General features: G+C 39.2%; 2 protein-coding genes across 18 annotated transcripts in view; one reads left to right on the top strand and one right to left on the bottom strand.

The window, feature by feature from the left end:
- LOC112540842 (uncharacterized) overlaps window positions 1-5,395 on the top strand; it is a 58,483-nt gene extending 53,088 nt beyond the window's left edge. The window contains exons 10-11 of the mRNA XM_088130205.1: window positions 2,624-2,759; window positions 4,939-5,395. Coding sequence (XP_087986331.1) covers window positions 2,624-2,759; window positions 4,939-5,014 — 212 coding nt within the window. The 3' untranslated portion in view covers window positions 5,015-5,395. The remainder of the gene's footprint in view (window positions 1-2,623; window positions 2,760-4,938) is intronic.
- Window positions 1-23,756, bottom strand: part of MACIR (macrophage immunometabolism regulator) — a 146,698-nt gene that overhangs the window by 86,231 nt on the left and 36,711 nt on the right. For 16 of the 17 annotated variants that reach the window (XR_015793840.1, XR_015793842.1, XR_015793833.1 and 13 more), the window contains one exon: window positions 12,290-12,382. The gene's annotated coding sequence lies outside the window, so the exon portion shown is untranslated. Of the gene's footprint in view, window positions 1-12,289; window positions 12,383-12,633; window positions 14,049-23,756 lie in introns of those variants that run through there. The other variant, XM_088130207.1, reaches the window with a different exon arrangement.

Here is a 23,756-nt window from a genome sequence, read left to right as displayed (position 1 = left end):
AGTCCATTCAAATAATGTTGTGGAATTTGATTTCTTTTCATTTCTTTTTTGTCCCATCTCACAAGATTCTTCAAAGCTTTAACAAGTCTTTTTTGTAAATCCAATATAGAATAATTATCCAGGTCACTATCATGGTGTATTGTTTGTATGTCCCTTTTAATGATTAAAACATCTGTCAGGCCTAGCCCAAGGAACTCCAAGAGACCATGTAAATTCAGTCCAGCAATGTTTATTAGCTACAACCTCTAGCAAGAATCTTCCCAGACTGAAACCTCAGTTCCCAAGTAATGCCAGCCACAACATTGTGAATTCCTCAGGGAGGTGCCAGTCTCATCCTCTTATCTCTCCCTCTCACCTCAGGTGATGAAAGAACATGTTTTTCTCCCTGAGTCTGGCCTCCATAATTCCATTCCATCACACCTGGTTTCTTATGTATGGCCAGTGTAACATCTTTTTCCATGTCATTCTTGTAGCCTGTCATTTGTAAATCCACTTTCAACTCAGCCTTGATCTTGTCAGGCAAAACCTGTTCCTATTCCATAACATCTGTTAGACACAGTCTATCCATAGAGGCAGACATTATTACTATTAATTTCTGAGTTCATTTTTGGAACATATCCTTCAATATTTCCAGTGTTAGAATATTTCACACCATTCTATAACTGTTAGTCAAGTTTATGTGTTCTTCTCCTTTAATTGAAATCTTCAGTTCCCTCTATTGTCCAATTTTTTAAATCTTATCTTAGTATGTTTTGGTTTTTTTCTAAATTCAAAACAAAGGCATTTTCCTATGGGAAGGATTCTTTATAATTAATTCCAAAATATTATTTCAAATTTAGTCCATTTATAGCTTTCTAAAATCAAAGTTTTAATTAACCTTTTGCTGTTTATTTAAAAAAAAAATTAAGTTCTTAAGCTTGTAGTTAACATTTTCTTTCATTAAGGAATGAAGGCAAGACTCACCTAGTGTTTTCAGACTTGTCGCTCCAAAGGTTTTTAATAGCTAAAAAGTAGTTAATAAGCAATTTCCAAATGTGATTTTAAAAGGATGTGAACATTGTGTCCTTCTAAAGGCACTGACTGCAGTTTGAGCAAGATGTTTATTCCCTCATCTCCCAGTGCTCAAAACCCACCAGAGACCTGGGTCTTGCGGTCTCCTTACAAGGAGCAACATTCTGGAGCACTTGTGGGTAATCTCTAGTCTTCTTTTTTATTCAGAGAGGTTCAAAGAGCCTGTCTACTCACCAACTCCTCATTCTTCACCGCAGTTGTTGGCTCTGCTTTTCGCAGAGCTATCCTCAATCTACCATTCTTCCTCCAGAAGTCCCAAACCTGTGATTCTCAAGAAGATGTTCATGACTGTAAACCTACACACCAAGTTTAGATCCTTCACCCTCCTGGCATGGTCCAGGCATGATATTAGATCCATGACCCTTCTGGCTGGTCAAGCCCTTCCAATAGGTGGCATATGGTTGGATCCATGTGGTAGTGAATTCATACTTGAGTGAAGGGTATTCCCACTGGCTCTGAAGGAGGCAGTTTTATGCCTCCTCCTCAAGAAGCCATTGCTGAACTCACCAATGTTGGATATTTTCTGTCCAGTCTCCAACTTTTCCTTTGTAGGAAAAATGATAGAGAAGGTGGTCAGGTTGCAGCTCTAGAGGGCCCTGGAAGATTATCTAGATTCTTTACAGTGTGGTTTTGGGCAGGATATAGCACAGAAGCTGCATTGATCACACATGTGATCTCTATCAGAGTTGGGATGGGGGTGGTGCAACTATCCTGGTTCTCCTTGATCTCTCAGTACCATTTGATACCATCAGTCATGGTATTCTTCTGAACCAATTGTGGGGACACAGATTGGGGGCATAGTGTTGTGGTGCTTTTCCTTCCTTTGTGGTCAGTTTCAGTCAGTTTTGGCAGAGGGGAAGTCAGAGCCAAGGGCCCTGGTTTGTGGGATCCTTCAGAAATCAACACTGTGGCATGCTTTGGGACCAATCCATTAAACAATATCATCTTATGGGACCCAAGAAGTCGACTGTCTCTGCTGTCATGATTGTTACTCTGTTGCTTTAACCTTTATAAGCTGCCTAGAGAGTCATGCCTGAGTGAGTGGCCGGAGAAACTTAATTTTAAAATAATTAAAAATAATTAAATTAAACCACAGTTAATCATGTTTATGAACCCATTTTATAATTTTTAGTTTCCCGATTTTGTTTCATATCTGCTTAAGGCCCAGTTTCATAGGCTCATTTTCCTCACACTGGTGAAACGGTGTCTTGTGATAGACGAACTCCTATCTCCATGGTACAGCAATCTTTTGAGAAAAAGTAATGGCATTATATGCTTTAAAATACTTTAAATTACTAAAATTCAGAAATGCTGAATTTTGCAGCTATTTGTATTTTATGAAGCAGTTGATTGCAAGATAGCATGAAACTCTAATTCAAAAGCAATTTTCCCACTTGGTTTTCAGGTTTTTTACAAGCCAAACATAGTAGTCCAAATTAACCAGTAGTCTTAATGGCCTTTTAAAGTCTGAACAGGAATCTATCCCTTCACATCTTTTTGAGATCTTTTCAGTGTTCTTTGCCACTTATCACAACCTTATTTCTTTTTCTAGGGGGCATTTACTTGCAGGGCTACACTGTGAGTGAACAAGGCCTTGGTTCCAGAAGATCTGTGATTGAAGTAAAGCCACCTTCAGAAGAGTTTACTACTTTCTACTTATGTGCTGAAAGTGTCAATGAAAACCAACGGTAAATAATTTCATCTTGTTTCCAAGTATTCTCAGCTTATTTTTCCCCCTGGTATATTTCTACCTGCCTATACTTTACTGCCTATACTTTACTGTAGCTATAGATAAAATCACATTGAAGTACAAAATAAGATCTTAGAGTCAATTAAAAATCTTCTAATATAAATCAAATATGCTGTAATATAAAATCAAATCATAAGTAAGATAGGATTTTGTCTGTGTGTGTGCACCTTCAAGGCAGTTTTTGACTCCAGGTGACTCCATGAGCAATCCCTGCAGTTTTCTTACCAAGGTTTCAGAAGGGGTTTGCCATTGCCTCCTTCCTACGGCTGAGAGAGAGGGACTGGCCCAAGGTCACCCAGCTGGTTTTGTGCCTAAGGCAGGACTAGAACTCATGGTCTCCTGGTTTCGAGTCTGGTGCCTTAACCACTACACCAAACTGGCTCTCAAGGTAGGAATACTGTTACTATATCTCTCTTACAGATATGGAGGTGGAGAGCATTAAGGAAAAGCTAGCTATTTAAAAATTCTTTAAAGAAAGCTCTAATTGTTTTTAAATAAAAAACATGAAAATAAGTAATTTTGGTCTTTAAAGAGAGATACTTTTTGTAGATGTCATGGGCTGCACCTCACTTCATTGAATAGAAGCATTATCCACAATTCGCAAATTTTATGTATTTATATAAAAATGGATTTTAAAGATCTTTCTATAAACTTGCATATGTATAAAAAATATTAGAAGAACTCTAAATGCTGTACAATGCAAAGAAGAGGTATCTTCTGTGATATCCAAGTGCAAATAAATTAAGCAAGTGACCATATACAATAGCAATAATTGACAGTTAGCATTATCTGTGTACATTGTAATCTAACACTTACAATGAAAAATCAAGTAAGAGTGCTAAAAGAGGGCAGTCAAACTTGCTGATAAAATGTAATTTAACAGTTCCACACTACAGTCTTCCTTTAAAGTTCTGCATTGGTAAGTGGTGACTTTGGGTCAAGTCCAAAAACAGATGAAGAAATGTAAGCTGTTTGTCAAAAAACTAAAAGGTGCCTTTCAAATATTACATAGACCAGGATGCATTCATAGAAATGCTAGGAGAGTTGCAAATGGCTAGATCAATTCCTAAAACAAAGATCCTACAAGGTATTAAAGATTATCAGACTGACTATGACCTAAGTTTTCCTGGAGAAATTCTTAAGCCAGGGTGGGCAACCTAAGATCTAAGTGGCAATGTGACCCCTAATTTCTTTTTCTCCGGTATGTATCCACAAATGACTAAAGGCCACTGGCACACTAGTCAGCCCTATATGAGTCAGAGTCATGAAAATTAAGCCACATGTATAACAAAACCAAGCCCACTTTGCAGTATTCCTCTGCTCATTGCACCCCAAAACATGATATTGCCCCTTTATGCTATCCTAGAATCTCTGACCTTGTATCCTCCAGAAGTGTTAGACTTCAGTTCCCATAAACCAACACTAGCAGTTTTTGGCTTCAGTGGCCAGGGATTTGGGAGTTATTATGATAGTGAAGGCTGGCATAATAAAGTTGTTGTTAGTCTTTAAGAAGCTAAGAAGAGATCTGTGTCTCATAACATAGTCAGCGATACCCTTGGGAACTGTCCCACACAGTAGACTGAATCCAGCCTTAGCCATATTTAGTTAGAATAGACCCAATTAAAATAATTTACGTATTGTGGGTTTAAATGAGTTTATACTAAGCTTAACTAAATCTGGATTCATCCCATCAACTCAGATGATTTTTTAAAAATTGTTTAGCCAGGTGAATAATCAGTTAAACATGCTAATATACTGCCAATTCAGTGAAAGAGCAGGAGGATTTATTCTCTCTTGACTTGAATGTATTAGCACTTATATATTTTCCAGGTAAGGCAGATGTCTGTAGTAAGTAAAAACATTCCAACCTGCACAATCTTTGCAGAGGTTAGCTACTCTCTGTAAACTGATTCAAAGAATAATGTGAGATGGTGGCAGTGAAAGTAACAGTGATGATGAATATGGCACATTCTGAAAACCTAGGTGAGACAGCTTTTTTTTAAAAGAAAGACATATTTGATATCTCACTCACTATGCTATGATTATTTGTGTTTTATTTTGCAGGTAGATAAATGCCATTCAGTTAGTGATCAGCTTTGGCTTCTCCTTTCTTCCAGGTGGATCAGTGCCTTGCGAGCCTCAGTCAGTAAATGGCTCCCTTGGAACAAGGCAACACAAGACTTCATGCATTGATTGCTAGAAGAGACTAGAATGTGAAAATAAACTGGGAGTTCTGTACGAGTATACTGGTGTAGGCTTTCGGTGCGAGTCTTCAGAACATGAAAGCAGCTGTGGGCATAAATTCTTGTTCATTGTGTCATCATGGTATCCCATGAGTAACAAGCCCTGTTTTTTGTTTTTTGTTTAAGTACAATAAACAAAAGACTATACACTCAGATATTCTTTTTTATTTATTTATTTTAGCATCTTCTGTTTCATTGTTTGAGACAGCCCACATGAGTATCTGTATCATTTGTACACAACGTGTTATGCTCTTATTTTCATTGTTGAGAACTTACTCTCTGAGGAGGCTTGCCTGTTTCTCCTTGGAGGATGTGTCATCTCCTTTTATGGAGATTAAAATGAAATCTTCCTGTATAATATTGCTTATTTCCACTTCCCCCTAGAGTTTTTAGTGCATTTATGGGACAATAGTAGTTATAAATAGCAGCATGTAATTTTGTGCTCCTGCAGTGCTGCTGACTTAATTATAGGTATCTCTTGTTACTGTAACATATGATGTTTCTCTGATGTTTCTCACAGTGGTGGGCTGGTACGTTTTCTTCAGAGTTTCCCCCAAATTCTTGATGAAATCATAAAGGATAGTTTTAATGTTTGGGGCTGTATCCAAGGGCTGTTTGAGTAGAAGACAGCTCACCCATCTGTTCTTTCTTTTAATCACCAGGCTTAAATGTGAAGAGAAGAAAAAGAGATCTTCTGTCACTTTCCTCTTCCTTCTGGATAGAGTTTTTAGGGAAATAAGAACTCTAGTCGGATGAGGGGGACAGAAATATCAATCATATGAGTTGTCTTCTCTCACTGCAACTTTTGGCTGATGTCAGCCATACAAGGTAGATCAGAGTAAGAAACCAATGCCATATACAGTAGGTCAGGACTACCTTTATTATAACAGCTAAAGTAACAGAATCTTGTAAGTTTGAATGTGCTCCCCCCCCCTTACTTTATTTTAATGTGAGCCAGGGAGGAGCTTGTCTGAGATGTTTTTTCAAGTTATTTCCTTAGCTCAGGATTTGTTAGCCCTTCAAGATAGTCCAGACAAGAAGCACAACTATGAGTACTAACTCTAACTTTATTGTAAGGTCACATTAACAGAATCTTGCAAGCCTGAAAGTATTTCTCCCTTTCTCTCCTTTTACTCTCTGGAAAACTAGGGAGGGTCCCTCCTGAAATTCTTCCCATGCCCCCCCCCCCTTTCTGTAGACTGAGATATCTTTTTACATGACAGCTGTTCAGTCTGCAGCTCTTCCTCCTATCTCCCAACGTCATTCCCACATATCATTACAGGAACAAGCCCCACTTATCTGACTGTTGCCTTGATAGTGGCTCTTCTCGCCTGTCCTTCAAGGCCATTCCCTGTGCCCTCTACAACTACATATGTAATTATTTTTCTGCTGGGGAATTTAAAAATAAAAACAGATATTTAAAGAAAAAAGAATTGTGATTCATATTTAATATTTTGATCATGGATGTACTCATACAATGGGTTAGGCTTTACTGACATTAGGCTGCAAACTAGCATTAAATTGGGGACTTAAGATGTTTCAAGGCAAAACAGAGATTTCCTTGTCAACCTCAACAGAACAAAAATATCAATGCATGACAAGAAACCCCTCATTGCAAACAAAACAATTACATCTGGCAATATATTTCTAGACTGTATATTACGAATAGGCACAAACATTATTAGTCTAACAAGAAATAAGCAGTTTCTCTGAAATACTTTCCACTAGCCATTGTATTACCTTATGAAAGTAATCAGGTGGAGAAGGGATCTTAAAAAGGATATAGAAGTGTGTACTTTGCATTGGAGAATGTCTCTTCAAGTTTTATGACTTGCTTATATTCATTTGTTGTTTATTTGTTGCATGTATATCTTCTTGGCTCTGAGAGCTCAAGGTAGCTTTCATGGAGATTATTCCTAATTTTATCCCACACAGTAATAGCCCGTGATGTACAATGAGCTGAGTGAGAATGATCAGAAAGAAACTCCATGGTTGAATGGAACAACCTCAGTCATCTTGATCTGAGTCCAGTCCTTTAATCGCTGCATTGCACTGTCTTGGCACACTACATCTGCTGTATATCAAGAGTTACCTTGTAAAACAAGTGGAATGGGCACTTTTCAATTGATTTGGTATAGAGCATGGGCAAACTACCCATCAGGCTTTATTGAATTAAATAAAAGTACTAAACAAGTATGTGGTCTATCCATACTGGATCCCAAATCTCATAAGATTTTGCATCAGAAAAGATACTCTGTCAAAACCTGATACCAAAAGAGCTAATCCGTGGAGTGGGTGGGGACCTCCTAGTAAAGCAAAAGAGGGTATCCAGGCTGCCAGAACTGGTAGGGAGTGACAAGAGAAATGGGAGCAGAGAACTGACTGATTAGCCACTAGGTTTCCAATTTCACTGAGCTGTTCAGTGTAGTCAGAGAATGTAATGGGAAAACAGCCCAGTTTGATTCTTTCAACCCTCACTGCTAAAAGCAGCTCTGGAAAACAGTGTCCAGAGAGAGGAGGGGAGTGGAGAGACATGCCCATAGCAGTCCAAAAGTGGCCATCTATCCAGCTCCTGACCACCTCAGCCACCATATCCTCATTAAGGAAGTCTCATAGATCAGGTCCACGCAAAAATTATGCCAGAAGAGGGAAAATATTAATTAAACCTGGAAAGGTGACATCAAGCTGCCTCAGCTATGGATTATGGATAGCTCCCTCAGCTATGGATTATGGATGAGACAAAGGCGACATCATGAAGATATGCCCTTCAAAATGATTAGAGGGGCATTACCATGCTCTGGTTACAGAAATGTGAGGATGAGTCCTTAAGCAACACTTTTAAACACAGTTACCAGGGAGAAAGAATACTGATGACATAATAGCTTATCACCAATAAACACCTTTAGGATAGTGTTGTAATGGAGCATATTTGCATGTGTGAATGGAATATGGTTGATGGGGGCTTGCTGATTCCCATGAGAGGGTCCCTAAACTCTCCATCCATAACCGTACCACACTTTTCTCATACCTCATTGGAAAAGCCAACTCAGTAATGCTGCCACCTCTTGCTTTTCTCCAGAGAGAGCCCCCTACTCAGGAGGATTCAAGTGATAATCCTCCTTCCTTCAGTAGCTTGACCAGACAGGAAGATCTAAAGGCTGCCCCCTTTTCTAAAAATGAGCATCACTGGTTCAACAAGAATTCAGAATCTTTATTATGTAAGACAAATCCCAACACCAGGCTAGAAAGCAGGAGACTGGGAGTTCTAGTCCTGCCTTAGGCATGACAGCGGCCGGGTGACTTTGGACCAGTCACTCTCTCTCAGCCCAACTCACCTCACAGGGTTGTTGTGCAGGGAAAATAGGAGGAGGTATGTCTATCAGGTATGTCTGCTGCCTTGAGTTATTTATAAAAATAATAAAGGTGGGATAAAACAATCTAAAAAAAACCCCTAGGAAAATATTGGAAGGAATAAGAAAAGAAAATGGGGAGAAAAGAGTGGGGAAAAAGAAGAAGGATGACTTCTGAGGTTGATCTCAATCAGCTGTTCCCTCAGCAAGGATTTCCCATAACACAGAGAGGAAAAACAAAGTCTCCAGTTTGTATCATAGTCCATAAAATAAAGTTGAATCTATTCTGTATATATCCATTACTGGTACCTAAATTCCTGAACATTATTTCCTTATCTCCAATCCAGATTTCTATGGGTTAGGGCTACTTTTCTGATGTGGCTTTCAGCCAGCCCTGAAGAAGAGCTCTAACTGGAATAAAGATAAAAGGCAGAAGCAAAATGGGGATGATCCCAAAGTCCACCTGAGAAGGGGAAATCCCACTCTTGATTGGCTTCTCAGCACCTGATTTTGCATGCTTCAGGTGCCCATGTACCCAGGCTTTCTTTTACCTTGATATTCCATATCTGAATATCTAGGAATTTTATCTGATAAGATAAAGTACAGGATGTGGAACTACAAATGACAGGCCAAGAGAATGATTTGGAAAAGGATACTTTACTGGATATACAAAAGAAACTGACTGAAGTTTTAAAAATTAAAAGGAAAATACAGGTAGTCCCTGGGTTAAGAACGCCCAGTTTACGGACAGCCCATAGTTAGGAACAGAGCCTATTGTAGTAAAATTCGAATTAAATATAGAATGATTCAACTTAAATACACAATGGTTCAAGTTCATTACACAATACTACTTATACAGCATTATACAATAATACTGTTCTGGCTTACATACAAATTTGACTTAAGGACAGACCTTGGGAATGGAATTCATTCTTAAACTGGGGGCTACCTGTAGTTGTAAATATTCATTCTTCCCCTCTAAGTAATAAAAGGCATGATAAAAAAAAAATGTATACTCCTCTTTCCTACTCCCTCAGCTCCCCTGTACTTTTATTTTATTGAACAGGATGACCATTTTAAAAGGACAGCTGTAGAAACTAAGCTATCCCAAGGCCTAAATTAGCATTTTTGGTGGATTCTTAGATAATAATCCAGTTGTTTTAAATGAGACTTCAACAGTATATCTATATGACTATTTGCTCTACTGGCATAATGCTCACTTGGAAGATGGCATGAAATTTTTCACTGAATAAAGAAAATGGATAGCTTTCTAGAAAGTAAAATGTGGGCAAATTATGTTTAATATACACATAGAAGTGACAATATTAAATAAGCTGAATATTATGTAGAGGCGATCTAAGGTACAACATTCAAAAAATAAATATTAAAATATATCTTTTTATTTATTTTTAATTTTTCTGGCCATGAGCAATGTTAATGCAAGCTTCAAATCACTTGTTGCTTCTTGTAAATTCTCACTCTTAATTTGGCTAACTGCTTAAAGTTTCGTACCATTGCATCAGCTGGTTGCAGCTACTGACAAGCTCTTGCTGTTGTTATTACAGAAATTTAGAAATGTATTGAGGGAGCTTACATTAATGTTAGGACACATTGTACAGAACATAAATATGAGATTTTCAGTTTCATGCTTTAAACATGAATCTAATAATTCTATGAGCAGTGGGATGATTGCACGTAGGAGATGTTTTCATTTGATTTAGAAATTCCTGAAGATATATTGTGCTAGCAAAAGTCGTACCATTCAGGCTGGTTGAAAGTCGTACCATTCAGGCTGGTTGAAAGTATCTTAGAGGTTTAGCCCCATCTTTTACTCCCTTCAACTGAATTATTTTATGTTAAACAAATAACTTAAGATATCAAACAAAATATTATTTATATTTATTTGTAATTTTTACCCCTATTTTTGCTTTTCCAGTTCTATAGAAGGAAGGAAGGAAGGAAGGAAGGAAGGAAGGAAGGAAGGAAGGAAGGAAGGAAGGAAGGAAGGAAGGAAGGAAGGAAGGAAGGAAGGAAGGAAGGAAGGAAGGAAGGAAGGAAGGAAGATGATATAGCATGGAGGTCAATACTTTGTGATAAGATGCTCTATACTGTTGTCAGCACATTGGCTGGAACAACAGGAGATAATTTAAAGTGAACAATTTGCCATCTGCTACTAAGACACAACAAAAATACGGCCAAGGTCTGATCCATCAGAGCATGGCTGAAGAACAAAACAAAGACACATAACATTATCATTGCATGTTCATTGGCTTCCTGCTAATGTTTATCTTTTAATTTCTATTTGATACCTGAACATATGTTTGAATAAGCTACCATTTCCTCTAGTTGAGACATGAGGACTTAATTATCACTTGGTCAAGAATATTAATTCCAAATATTAATTCCGAGTCTGCCAGTCCTCAGGATTGGGGCTGATGATTGAATTTTTCCCCCTTTTAGCTATACTATAAGGTTGGACTATTATCATTATCATCATCATTATTAATATATTAAAATTGTATGCCACCTGACTTTAAATTACTCTGGGCAGCTCACAATAATCAAACAAACAAGTTACAATAAAATCAAAAAAAGATTAAAAAAATAAAGATAAAAGAAAACATGCTCAAAAGGAAGCCTGCACAACTTGCTGAGGAGAAAGAGCCACACTGATAAATTAAAAATCATCATGGGCCACAAAGGAACACCTGGGGTGCCGATCAGCTGTTTGGTGGTTAGTGGAGTGATGGCAGCACTGGAGCTGGTGGCAGTGGTGAGGCTTGGAGGAGCTTGGCGGCACATGATTTGGGGCAGTGGTGGTGAATGTACTACTTCTTTAAAATCCAAGCGGGCTGCACAAAGCTGCTTGGTGGGCTGCATGTGGTCCACAGGACATATGTTCTGCCTACTCACAGGGAAGGAAGAGAGCCCTACAACAATGCAGAAGGAAACAACAGTGTTAAAAATGGATGGGAAGGTGCATGATTTAAGAATGTCTTCCTATTCATCAGTCATCTTCAGGTCAGGGGCCCTTGATTCCCAAAATTCCCATCCAAAATTATTTTCAGCTAAACTTGACAGGGAACTCTTCAAGATGCAATCACAATATAACTGGTATGCGTTTGGTTTGACTAATTCTTCTCTCAATTAATCTGTCATATTTCCAGGCAGAGAAACTTACCAACACCCTATCATTCTCATAAAAGTGCTGGATCCTATAGATACCTCTGCTACTTCAGGAGGTGGTGGACTTACCTTCTCTGCCTGCATTTAAACAAAGACTCCATGGCCATTGTTCAGAGTTGCGTAGCTGTGGATTCCTGTGCTGGGCAGGAGGTTACACTAATTGGTATCCAAGTCCCTTCCAACTCTCCCATTCTAAGGCTATAGGGTATAAAAGCATACTTTTCTTATATGTGAACAACTTAAATATTCTTATTGCCTCCTCCTATTAGAAACTTCTGTAAAGGATAAAAGAACAAGGTTTTCCTGGAAGTGTCCTGGGTTTCAATAGCTACACTGTTGAATGAAAGAGATCTAAACCATGTGGATCACAGTGGTGTTTTATTATTGTTTTGGAACCAATTTAGTCACATAGTCTAAAATCAGAAGAATACCCACATGACTGCCATGTTCCTCCATCAAACCTGTAAGTTGATCACATTTTTAAAGACTTATTTGAGCCATAAAATAATGTTATGAAATTCATAGTGAGGTTTAGTTTGGCAGCTTACTACTTAAAGGAGTCGCCATGTACCCACAAATATGGAAGTTGCCAAGCATGCAAGTTACATCAAAGATATTAAATTGCAAAATTCATAGCATATATCAAGAACTGTGAAAGTAAAATAAGTGGAAAGTAAGCATTCACTGACCTTGCTGCCTCTCAAAAAACTGGGGGGGGGGGGGGGTTGACCTGGTTAATACTTGGTTGACAGCCCATCAGGAAATCCCAGGGTTAGGCTATACTGCAGAAGAAAAAAGAAAAAAAAATCCCAGAAGACATTACCAAATCAATTCAGTATTGTTTCTGAGAAATTTACCTACATAGGTCCATGGAGTGACTGGGAGTTAAGCTGGGAGACTTTATATTTCCACTAAAAATTGTGCTCAGAACATGAATAACATAGAGATGCACAATACAGTGGTACCTCGAGTTACAAACGCCCCTCCTTACAAATTTTTCGAGATATGACCAGCTCCGGCCCCAAAAATTTACCTCGACTTGCGACTCTGCCTCGAGTTACAAACCGGATCCGTGGCCATTTTCCCTGCTGCCACGCGGTCGCAGCTTCCTGTGGGCGAGATCGCGGTAGCAAGGAGACGTTCGGTGAGGCTTGTGGTGTGTTTTGTGGCATTTGGAAGGTGTTTGGTGTGCTTGTCAGCATGGCTCCAAAGAAAATGCAGAGCAGGCTTGGCAAGAATAACGCTTTGAAGAAAAAAGTGACGATCGAACTTAAGAAGGACATTATAGAAAAGCACGATTGTGGTATTCGTGTGACTGATCTGGCCTTGGAGTACAAGATGGCGAAGTCGACCATCTCGACTATTTTCATGTTTTTGTGGTTTAAAAATAAAATGCATATGTTTCAGAACTGTTTAACCGTATGTATTTATATTGAACCTTATGGGTGAAATTTGCCTCATAGTACGACCAAATTCGGAGGGCGGATTAGCCGTATTTACATTGAACCTTATGGGGAAATTTGCCTCATGGTGCGACCAAATTCGGAGGGCGGAACGGATTAACCATATTTACATTGAACCTTATGGGAAAATTTAACTCGAGTTGCAACCAACTCGAGTTGCAACCAGAGTCACGGAACGGATTAAGTTCGTAACTAGAGGTACCACTGTACCAAAGTATATTTTAAAAACATAAAAACCATCACTATATAAATCCATTAGAAATAAAGAGCACCCACCAGGTTAAAATCTACTCCAGCAAATAAGTCAGTTTAAAAATATAAAAACTATGGAGTAAAAATGTCTGTGCCTAATGGTAAAAGGATAATAATTACAGCTACTTTCTCCTTCCTTAACTGGAATTTCCCAAGCTTATGATCAGCCACAAAACAGGCTCTTTCTTGATTTCTTTCCAAATGTAAGAAAGAAAAAGAAGTGGATCTGAAAGGTCTTAATGCTCGAAGAGACTCATAAGTGACTTTATGATCTTAGAAGGTCCCAAGATTTGTACAGCTCTATGAGTTGTATGCCAGAAATAATATAACATGCCCTAGTCAATGGTCTGGTTTCAGCTAGACTAAACAAATGTAATTAAGACAGGCTTCCCACATAGACTCAAAAAGCTACTCAGGAAAGTGGGTGTTATCTGGATTTGCTGAGGCCATGATGATATCGACAGGGAATTCAGATCAACTGCCAGGCACATCCAGGGAGTCAAACAGTCTATACAGTGGCTACAACCATGCAGTTGAAGCCCTTCCCTCTTTTACATTTGCCATGTAATGTTTTTAGTCCTGTGCTTATGCGTTTGATTTATCCTACCTGGAAGCAGAACCTTACAGTGAGGACCGAAGCTGGCTGAACCTTTCCCATGCAACAGGCTAACAGCCTCTTGACTTTCCCTGTTTTTAGATCTACATTCCAAACTCATTTTGCATTCCTCACCAGCCTTGTCTCATTCTGAACTTTAAGAGCTACCAGCTTAGTTATTAGCCCCTCTTTTCATTTCTTATATATCACCTTTTTATTTCTCAACTTGTCAGTGAGCTCTTGCAATGGAAAAAATGGAATAACCTTAAGGAACAGGAGAAAGAGCCGCAACCAAGACAATAGTCTGATTCAAGGAATTTGAGTCTGGGGCAGAAATGTAATTTGAGAAAGTGCCTCAGGCAGGACACTCCTTAGTTCTCATGAAGATAAGTGGCGGGGGGGGGCGCGAGCACATTCAGACTTGCAATGTTCTGTTACTATAACATATATATTATATATATATATATATATATATATATATATATATATATTATAATATATAATAATATATATACAAAAGTAGTATTGGCTTGCATGTCTTCAGTTTCCAAGTTTGGTCTATCTTGGAGAGCTGATAGCTCTCTATTTATCCTTATCAGCCTCTTAACACTTCTTCCATTTTTCCTTCTCATGGGGATCATTTGTGCCTGCACTTTCAGGAACTCATTTTTCAGGATCTCTCAACTATCTTCAACTTGTTTATCCTTCAAGATTTCAAGTTATCACATGCTGCCCCCCATCCCCAACCCCTGCTTTACCTGAGTGATTAAAATCTGTCTGCCTGAAGTCCAAAGGTCATGACTGACTTCTCAGCTTTTCCTACCCTAGTCTGGCATGTTAAATTTGCTTTCCTTCATGGTGTCTGACAACTTTAGTCCATCAATCAGTTCCTTCCAGATGGTCAGGATTAGGTCTAGGATAGCTGACCTCTTGTTCTACCTTCTGAAAAATTAAATTGTCAGCAAGAGAGATCAGATGTCTGTTAGTTCTAATCCTCTTAGCTGAGTTCATTTTCCAGCAGATCTCAAGGTAGTTGAAGTCTCCCATTACTACTATAGCCTCCTTCCTTAAAAATATGGAGAGTGGTAAGGCACAGTTCACATCCTTTGCTTGTCAATATTGCTTACAGTAAACTCTCACAACCGTAGTATTTTGTTTTTTATTCCTTTTCATCTTCTCCAAATGCTTTGAACTTCCATATTTCAAGATATGAATTACTTAATGGGCATATGGCATATTTAGATAGAAACCCACATGCCTTCCTTTTTATTGAGTCTATTTCTTTTGAATGAATACTGTAATATCTGAGTTCTACATTCCAGTCATGATTCTCATCCCACCATGTTTCAATGATACCTAGCAGGTCATATGCACTTTTCCTATTAAGATTTTCATTTCCTCCTGTTACTGCCTGGAGACTGGGGATATCACTGCTTACTGGCCTCCCTACTGCTGTGTGTTGAGGATTCATGAGTACCCTTTCTGCCTCTTGCCTTGTCCATTCTTGAGTGAAGCCATATCCTTAAGGTCTAGCACTTTTCTATTTGTATCTATGGACCTCTGCCCCTCTCCCTCCCACTTTAGTGTAAAATAATTCTGATTAAGATTAGCAAGAGGTTTTTTTTTTTTCCCCCAAGTATGCATTTCATTTATATTATGGGGTGCAGCCAGTCTCTGCTTAGGAAACACTTTTATTAGTATTGTATATCATAGTCTAGGAATCAAAATCTTTCTTGACAAACTTTCTTCTTAGTTAATTATTTACTTCCAGAATCCTGCCTTCCTTTCTTGTCTCTTGATCATCAGTCAGGAGGATGAGACTACTATTTACAACTGTCACCTTCCTACCCAGGACTTTAGAGTCATTTGTGATCCTCTGAAGCGTTTCTCCTCTTCTAGCAGTGTCATTTGTCCCCACATGGATAAGCAGCAATGGATAGCTATCAGTTAGTGTGATGAGCCTTGCTATACTTGAGGTACAGTAGATTGTCTGAAAGTAACATAGTGGAAGTTAACAAAGCTAAGTGCCGAGTTCTTCACTTAGGAAAGAAAAAAAAATCATATGTACAATTACAGGTTGGAGATACTTGTCTTGGTAACAGTACATACTGTATGAAAAAGATGGAACAGTTGTTGACTTCACACTAGTATCAATTATAGGCTGCATCAACAGAAATACAATTTACAAACAATGGGAAATATTTGTTCCCAATTGCTTTGGCCAGACTCCATCTCAAGGGCTATGGCCAGTTCTAAGCATTGTACTTTAAGAAAGATTCAGACAAGCTGGAACAAGTCAGAGAAGGGCAATGAGGATCATCAGTGGACTAGAAGCTAAGTGCTATGAAGAGAGATGGAAAGAACTAGGAATATTTAGTCTTGAGAAAAGAATACTGCAAAAGAAATACTAATACTATTCAAATGTCTGAGCAGAAGAAGATGAAGACCAGTTCTTCATTGTTCCCAGGGTGCTGGACATGGAATAATGGATTTAAATTACTAGAAGGCAGATTCCAATTGAATGTTACAAAAACTTTGCTAACAGTAAGGACAGTTACTGTTTGATAGTGACACAAATTATTCAGAGAGGCAGCGAGCTCCCCTTTACTGGATATGTTCTAGCACCTAAATGGCCCTCATTCAACCATATGATTTTATGATTCTAGATATAGAGAATCTGTAGCCTTCAGATGTTGGATTATAATTCCACCTTCTACAGGGGTTGGCACTAAATCTGGTCATTCATCTGTTTTCTTTCCCCCCTTCCACATATTGTTTTTGAGTCAATAGAAAACCAAATTGAAACCCTTTAGATATAATGATAGTTGCCAGTATACCAAAATTGCTCATGCAGTGTAAATGAGCCTTTTAAGTAATGGAATATTTATTAGTAGGTTTTCCTACTGTTCCATTAACTATTTTTCCTTTGAAACTGAATTCTTTTAGTATCAGTTCTCTGGCTGCCAGATTTTTAATTGTCTTTTGTCTGCCAGATTGCAAAGACAATTAGATAGTATCAGAAAACTCTTACTCATTTTGGTATTAATAGAATGGAACATCACCAAAAACCAGAAGAGAAATAAAAGATCTCTGTATAGGAAATCATAAAAAAGCATTGTGAGGGAAACATGGCAATTTGCATGATACTAGCAAGCTACCCAGAGTAAATAGTTTATTGGACTACCAAAACTATAATCTTTCCATAGATCTTGCATTTTGGCTTTCTGATAATTAGTAGTCTTTGTGCTCAAGATGAAGACCAGTCCCCTGAAGCAGGGGTATTGGCTATGTTCATGTATCAGCCCGAGACATGGTTTACTGAATAAGCCAAAGACAAGTCTTGCATATAAGCAAAAGTAAACTTGGCTTGCCTGGCTAATTCCTGTTTTGTTTTTGTTTTTATTGTTCTTGACTTCAACCTTTGTAGATTGATTAATGTATTGGGCAAGGCCCTAAGAGTGTCCACAAAAAGGAGACCCCAAAGAGTCAACCTGGCAGTCCCAACCAAGAGCCCTGCCCTCCTTTACGTGTATCACAACACATATAAAAAGAGATAGGGCTTCAATCACAAACTAAGAGTAACTAGTCCTCACTTAACGATCTTAATTGGGACTGGAATTTCCACAGTTAAGTGAAGCAGTCATTAGGTGAAATATCACATGACTGCATTTGTGGTTGTGGTCATTAGGCCAGATCCTTGTGGTACCCCTGCCCTGCCACACTTGACTCTACTTCAACTCCCCCTACCTGCCTTTCTCCCCCCATCTCTGCCCTTTTGGCTGTCCTGCACTCTACTGCCCTTGCCTATCTCTGCTGCCCCAGCTGACCTTCACTGTCTTCTTCCTCCCACTGCTGACGAGGCACACCTGGCCAAGGCAGCTGCTGGTGCTTCACAAGGCCTTTGTGAAGGGCCAACAACTGCCTCAGCCAGGTGCACCAGAAGAAAGAAGCCAGAGAAGGTCATCTCGGGCAGCAGGGGTGACAGAGGTGGTAGAATGCAAGGTGGCCAAAAAGGCAGAGAAGGGGAGAGATAGGTGGGCCGGAGGAACTGAAGTGCACACTGTGGTCATAAATGCGGGCAGACTGCTAAACATCCAAATGTTGATCATGTGACCACAGGGGTGCCGCAACAGCCATAACTTCAAAGACCAGTCGTAACTACTATTTGTTCAGCACTGTTATCACTTTGAATGGTCACTGAACAAATGGTTGTTAAGCAACGACTACCTGGTAAAATGTCATAAATAAGGCATGTTTCCCTGTTCTCATATCATGCTAAACCAAAGTTGCAAACAGTAAGTTTGACTCCATCTGGTGCATATCCCTAAAACTATCCATGGTTTATTTTCCAATCCTATCTGCCTATCACACTAAGGTCCCTCCAAAAACAAATAATAGTTTAGCAAGATGCATGAACCCTGCCGCTATGTCCCAATATACTGAGAGCTTGAAAATAGGAAAGATTGTGGCTTGAATCCAGAGTAATATTCTCCAGGTGAATGTGTCACCAAATCAGATTTATTCAGAATTCCCTCATGGCTGAAAGTTTGTCATTTGATTGTTTGTTCTTCCTGGAGCTCTTAATAACTATTCCCTAACTGTGGAAGAGAGTCCCCCAACTTGCTGAAGCAGATTTTCAGGTGATGTAGGATGCTGTCAGGAGGGGGAGAAATCAGCATAAATCATCAGCAATTGTGGATCTTTTTATATAATGCTGTTTATTTTAACTTTGTGAAGCTGCCCAGAGTTGTTCTGGAGTTGGTCTAGAAATTCAATAAATAAATGAATAATTCTCCTCCATTATGTTGGTAGGATTTCTGTACTGGATCAAAAGCTTCCACAGATTATGATAGCCCCTTCCATCCTCAGTTAAGTCTATGGTTTGAAACACAAAAAGCTAGAAATGTCTGCAGATTCTATCTATCTATCTATCTATCTATCTATCTATCTATCTATCTATCTATCTATCTATCTATCTATCTATCCATCCATCCATCCATCCATCCATCCATCCATCCATCCATCCATCCATCCAATTTATATACCGCCCATCTCACTGTATAACTGACTTTAGGCAGCTTACAAGTAAAAAGCAATAAAAAGTGATAAAAATCTTTACAAAATATACAGAGTTAAAAGACGGAGAGAGCGTCCTCAGGCCACCAACCACCCACAGTGCTGTGAGCCCCCATTGGATCTCCATGCTCGTTGGCAGAGCCAGGTCTTAACGCTCTTCCAGAACGCCAGAAGAGTGGAGGCCAATCTCACCTCGGGGGCAAGATGTTCCACAGGGCAGGGTCATCAGCAGAAAAGGCTCTCCTCCTAGACCCCGCCAGTCGAAATTCTTTAGCTGACAGGGTCCGTAACATGCCCTTCCTGCCGGACCAGGCAGGACAGGTCGATGTAATTGGGACAAGACAGTTCCTCAGGTAACCTGGGCCCATGCCATGAAGGGCTTTAAAATCATAACCAACACCTTGAATTGGACCCAGAAGCAAACCAGCAACCACTGCAACTCATGCAGCAGAGATGTTACACGTGCAGCCCTAGAGACACCCATAATTGCCTGCATCACCACATCTGTACCAGCTGCAGCTTCTGGATACTTTTCAAGGGTAGCCCCATGTACAGCGCATTGCAGTAGTCCATACTGGGGATGGCCAGGGCATGAATGAGAGAAGGGCTTCCCAATTCAGGAATGGGCACAACTGGCGCACAAGATGGAGTGAGCAAAGGCCCTTCAAGCCACCGCTGCCATCTGTTCCTCAAGCAGGAGTTGTGAGTCCAGGAGGACTCCCAGATTATCCACCAGGTCAGTCTGGGGCAATGCAACCCCATCCAGGACCAAAGATGGTAAGCCCCCAGATGCAGAAGAGCCCCAAACCCCAGCCACTCTGTCTTACCAGGGTTCAGTCAAAGCCTGTTGTTCCCCATCCAGAACCCCAAGTCTCCAAGCACCGCAAAAGAACATTCACAGCATCACTTAGTTCACCCGGGATGGAGATGTACAATTGAGTATCATCTGTATGCTGATGATACTTCACCCCATGGTGACGAATGATCTCACCCTGTGGCTTCATATAGATATTAAAAAGGAGTGGAGAGAGCACCAAGCCCTGAGGCACCCCACAAAGCAGGGGCCATGGGCTGGACCTCTCACTCCCTACCAACACCAATTGGGACTGGCCTCAGAGGAAGAAGGTAACCCAGCACAAAACTGTGCCCCCCACCTCCAACTCCTGGAGCTGACCCAAAAGGATACCATGGTCAATGTTATCAAAAGCCACTGAGAGTTCAAGAAAAGCCAGGATGGATGCACTATCCCCATCCCGCTCCTGCCAGATATCATTTAAAAGCGCAACCAATGTTGTTTTTGTCCCATATCTGGGCCTGAAACCCAACTGGTAGGGGTCCAGATAATCCATTTTATCCAGGATCTCTCTGTATGTGTGTGTGTGTGTGTGTGTGTGTGTGTGTGTACAATTTTTATTGAAGAATTTTTTAACAAAATAAAAACCATAATAGAAAGTAAAGATAATAAAGAAAAATAGTAAATAGTGGAAAAAGAAAAAAGAAAAAGAAAAAGTTATAAAGAAGTGGCTTAAAATCTTTTTGACAGTAGTTATAGATACACTTATATTTTGCCCTCTTTCTCTAAAGTTACATCATAATTTCCTTCTTTCTATAAGCCACCCTTTCTAATCTTCAAACCCATAAATTATAAGCTCATTTTTCTCTTTTTTCAGCAAGAAGTCCATAAAGTATTTCCAGTCACTGATACATGTAGTTGTTGATCTTTCTGTAATCAAACAAGTTAACTTTGCCATCTCTGCTGGTTCTGTCATCTTCACCAATTGTGAATACTATAGGTTGTATTTCAGTCTTTCCATTTTTGCACATATAATAGTACCATAGCAGTAATCATGCATAAAAATAATCTCCCAGGGCTATTTTCTAATCGGCTGTCCATTAATCCTAGCAAGAAAAGTTCTGGTTTCAGCAGAATGTTGATCTTTAAAATTCTTTGTATCATTAAATGTATTTGAACCCAGAAATTTCTGGCTTTTTTACAAGTCTAACTACCCAAATTATTCTCAATTTCTAGTTATTTAGACCCTTCTACCTAAGGTCTGGTAGAGAACACTAAGTTACTAGCCTGTGATTGTTACAAATAAAGGAACTCTTAATAGGTACAAGCAAGAATCATAAATAGCCTCTTCTTTAAAAACAGGGTTTGTGTTTTTTTCTTCTTCAGAAAGACACTTAGCCTACTCTCTCTCAGCCTGCATCTCAGTCAAGACTCTAGCACAGATTGAGCCATGTAAGTATGGCTGTAACCAATCGATATCACATCCTCTTAGGTCTTTATCCTCTGATGATTAGTCAGGTTTTGGAGCCACCTGATTTTAGAATATTCCAGAGTATTCCACTTGTACCAGACATCCTGGTGATCCTCCATTATTGAGATGTGATCATCAAGACCAGCAGCTGTCTGGGCCAGCTTGGCTGCAAACTTTGTTTTTAAACCTATTCATTCTCTGTGTGTATGTATTGTGTGTGTGTGTGTGTGTGTGTGTGTATGTATCCATCATTTCATCTTCTCATCTGATTTCTGCTGCATGTGGCAGGACCTGCATCTGCATTTCCTATATGTTGAAAGCCTTCAGACTGAACTTGCTATAAACAAAAATATTTATTTGGACTATAAGAAAATATCATGGAAGGAAATGAGTTAATACTGTCTGAATAGTGAGAGTTCAGAAGTCAGATCTAAAGTCTCATGAGGGCAGAACAGATTCAGTGAGCTGAAAACAATAAATCGTCACACCTGCCCCCTCCCCATAAGGATAATGTACAGAATAACTCAATGAAAAATCTTCTATACAACTGGGACCTGCATACTTTATTTAGAGAAGCATAGCTGGTGAAACCTGACAGATTAAGTGTTTGTCTCCATGTTTCTGCCTTGAGATGACCTTGGGCTAATGTTGACACTGCGTAATATGAACACATCAATTACCCACAGCAGAAGGAAAAGTCTGCTGAAATCAGCCACTTGTAAAAGGCACTGGCAAAGGCAAAGGGGGGGGGGGGGAGAGAGAGAATGTGTTCACCAGAATAGAAATATCCACTGTCATTCACATCACTAAATCTCTCTATACACACCATTTGCTTGGTTTGCCAGCAGTGACTCATTGGAAGGGCTACGCAGTGAGAGGGCCGAGATTCACAGATTATTTGTCGCATTATATCATTCCCTTGAAGTCCTGTTCTAAACAAAACCTTGGTATATAAGGCATCATTTCAGAATCCAACCTCTCAATCACAAACTATAAGATCTGCTGGTGTCAATAGAAGAACTGAAAGAGGACATTTCCTTATTAGCTGATGTAGATACAATATCATGCACTTCACTTGACTTCCTATTCCAGATACCCTGTACAGTAATTGTTGGTCATTTTGAATAAGAAGTAATTTGGAGGTGAGGGGGGAGGAAAACAATTTAAATACAAAATAGATTAAAAACTGAAAGAGAGGGGCATTCTAAGATGTTGTTTTTTTAAAATGGTGGATGCTCTGTGCGCATCTGTCCAGAAAAAGTCAGAGGTAAGCTGTGGTACCAGATGTAGAACAGCCCCACCAGTTGTCTTCTTATAAATGACAATTTTGTTACTGGCCATGCCCATGACGGAAACCATTTTGTACAGACAAAGTCTCTTCTTGTAAGTAGCCATTTTATAAGACACACTTTGAAAATTCCATATATGCCACAAGTCCACTTTTTAAAATCTCTATTATAATATGTATGCTTAAAGACTTTCTCCCATATCAACACACCAAAGGACTAAGGCTGAGAATCCATGCGATCCTGGAAATGGATTCATCAGCTTTAAGGAACCACAGACACTACTCCCTTCATGCTTTGACACTTTCCAAAACACATCTTTCAAACTTAATCTGAAGTATTGCACAGCCCAGGGCCAGAGTACACATGATTTAAGTGATATGGTTTGTTTTGAGTTTAGTTGTTTTCTTTTTAAAATGGACAGCACGGGCATAGTGTGTAAAATTGGGATCAGGTAAATACAAGGGGGCCATAAACTTTTCCTCCCCACACGCACATACTCTGATCCCTAAAAATTGGCTTGCATCCTCTGCACTTGCTATTTGTATCATGGAAAGTTCTCAGTGAATTGAAGCTACCAGAAGCTTTTTCTTCCTGCAAATGACAGATAACTTCTTTAGAGGGAACCTTCTGAAGGAACATAGGCTCTCTGAATGATTTAAAACTTTAGAAGATCAAGGCTTTAAATTATACACAGAAGCCTTCATGGCTAGAAAAAGCTCCTCACTGCAGAAAGTATCCTCAGCAAATAGCCACATTGAATTCCTATTGCATCTTTTTGCCAGTTAATATCCAAATAGAAGATAATAATAACAAGAGTAACAACAACAATCAATAATACCCTTAGAGAAGAAAGATATGCAGAATATGCAAAAACAGATCAGTACTTGTAATAGGCAAAAACGTAAAAATATTTATTGGCTACAAAATATTCAGCTATCTTGAGATATTCTCATGTAGTACATTTCTTTCAAAGGGAATGAAGTGAAATATAACAGCATATGTTGTCTCTGAACTGTCCTTTTATCACAAAATATTAGTCTGAATCTGAAGCACAAAGAAATCAGTGAAGAAACACCACCACAGTTGTAAAACGTAATTATGCAGACACAGATTTTAGCAGTGTATTAGCAATGTCACGTCATGTCTCCTCAGAAACATACACATTTCTTTCATATATGACCAAAAAAGTTCATTTGGAAAGGTTTTTGTTCCTGCGG

This window comes from Python bivittatus, unplaced genomic scaffold, assembly GCF_059951505.1.
Source record: "Python bivittatus isolate LINGU-HERP-01145 unplaced genomic scaffold, Pbiv_v1 ctg000850_np1212, whole genome shotgun sequence".
In the NCBI taxonomy this organism is placed as follows: domain Eukaryota; kingdom Metazoa; phylum Chordata; class Lepidosauria; order Squamata; family Pythonidae; genus Python; species Python bivittatus.
Note: the sequence above shows the minus strand (reverse complement) of the source record. Positions and strands in the feature narration are given on the sequence as shown.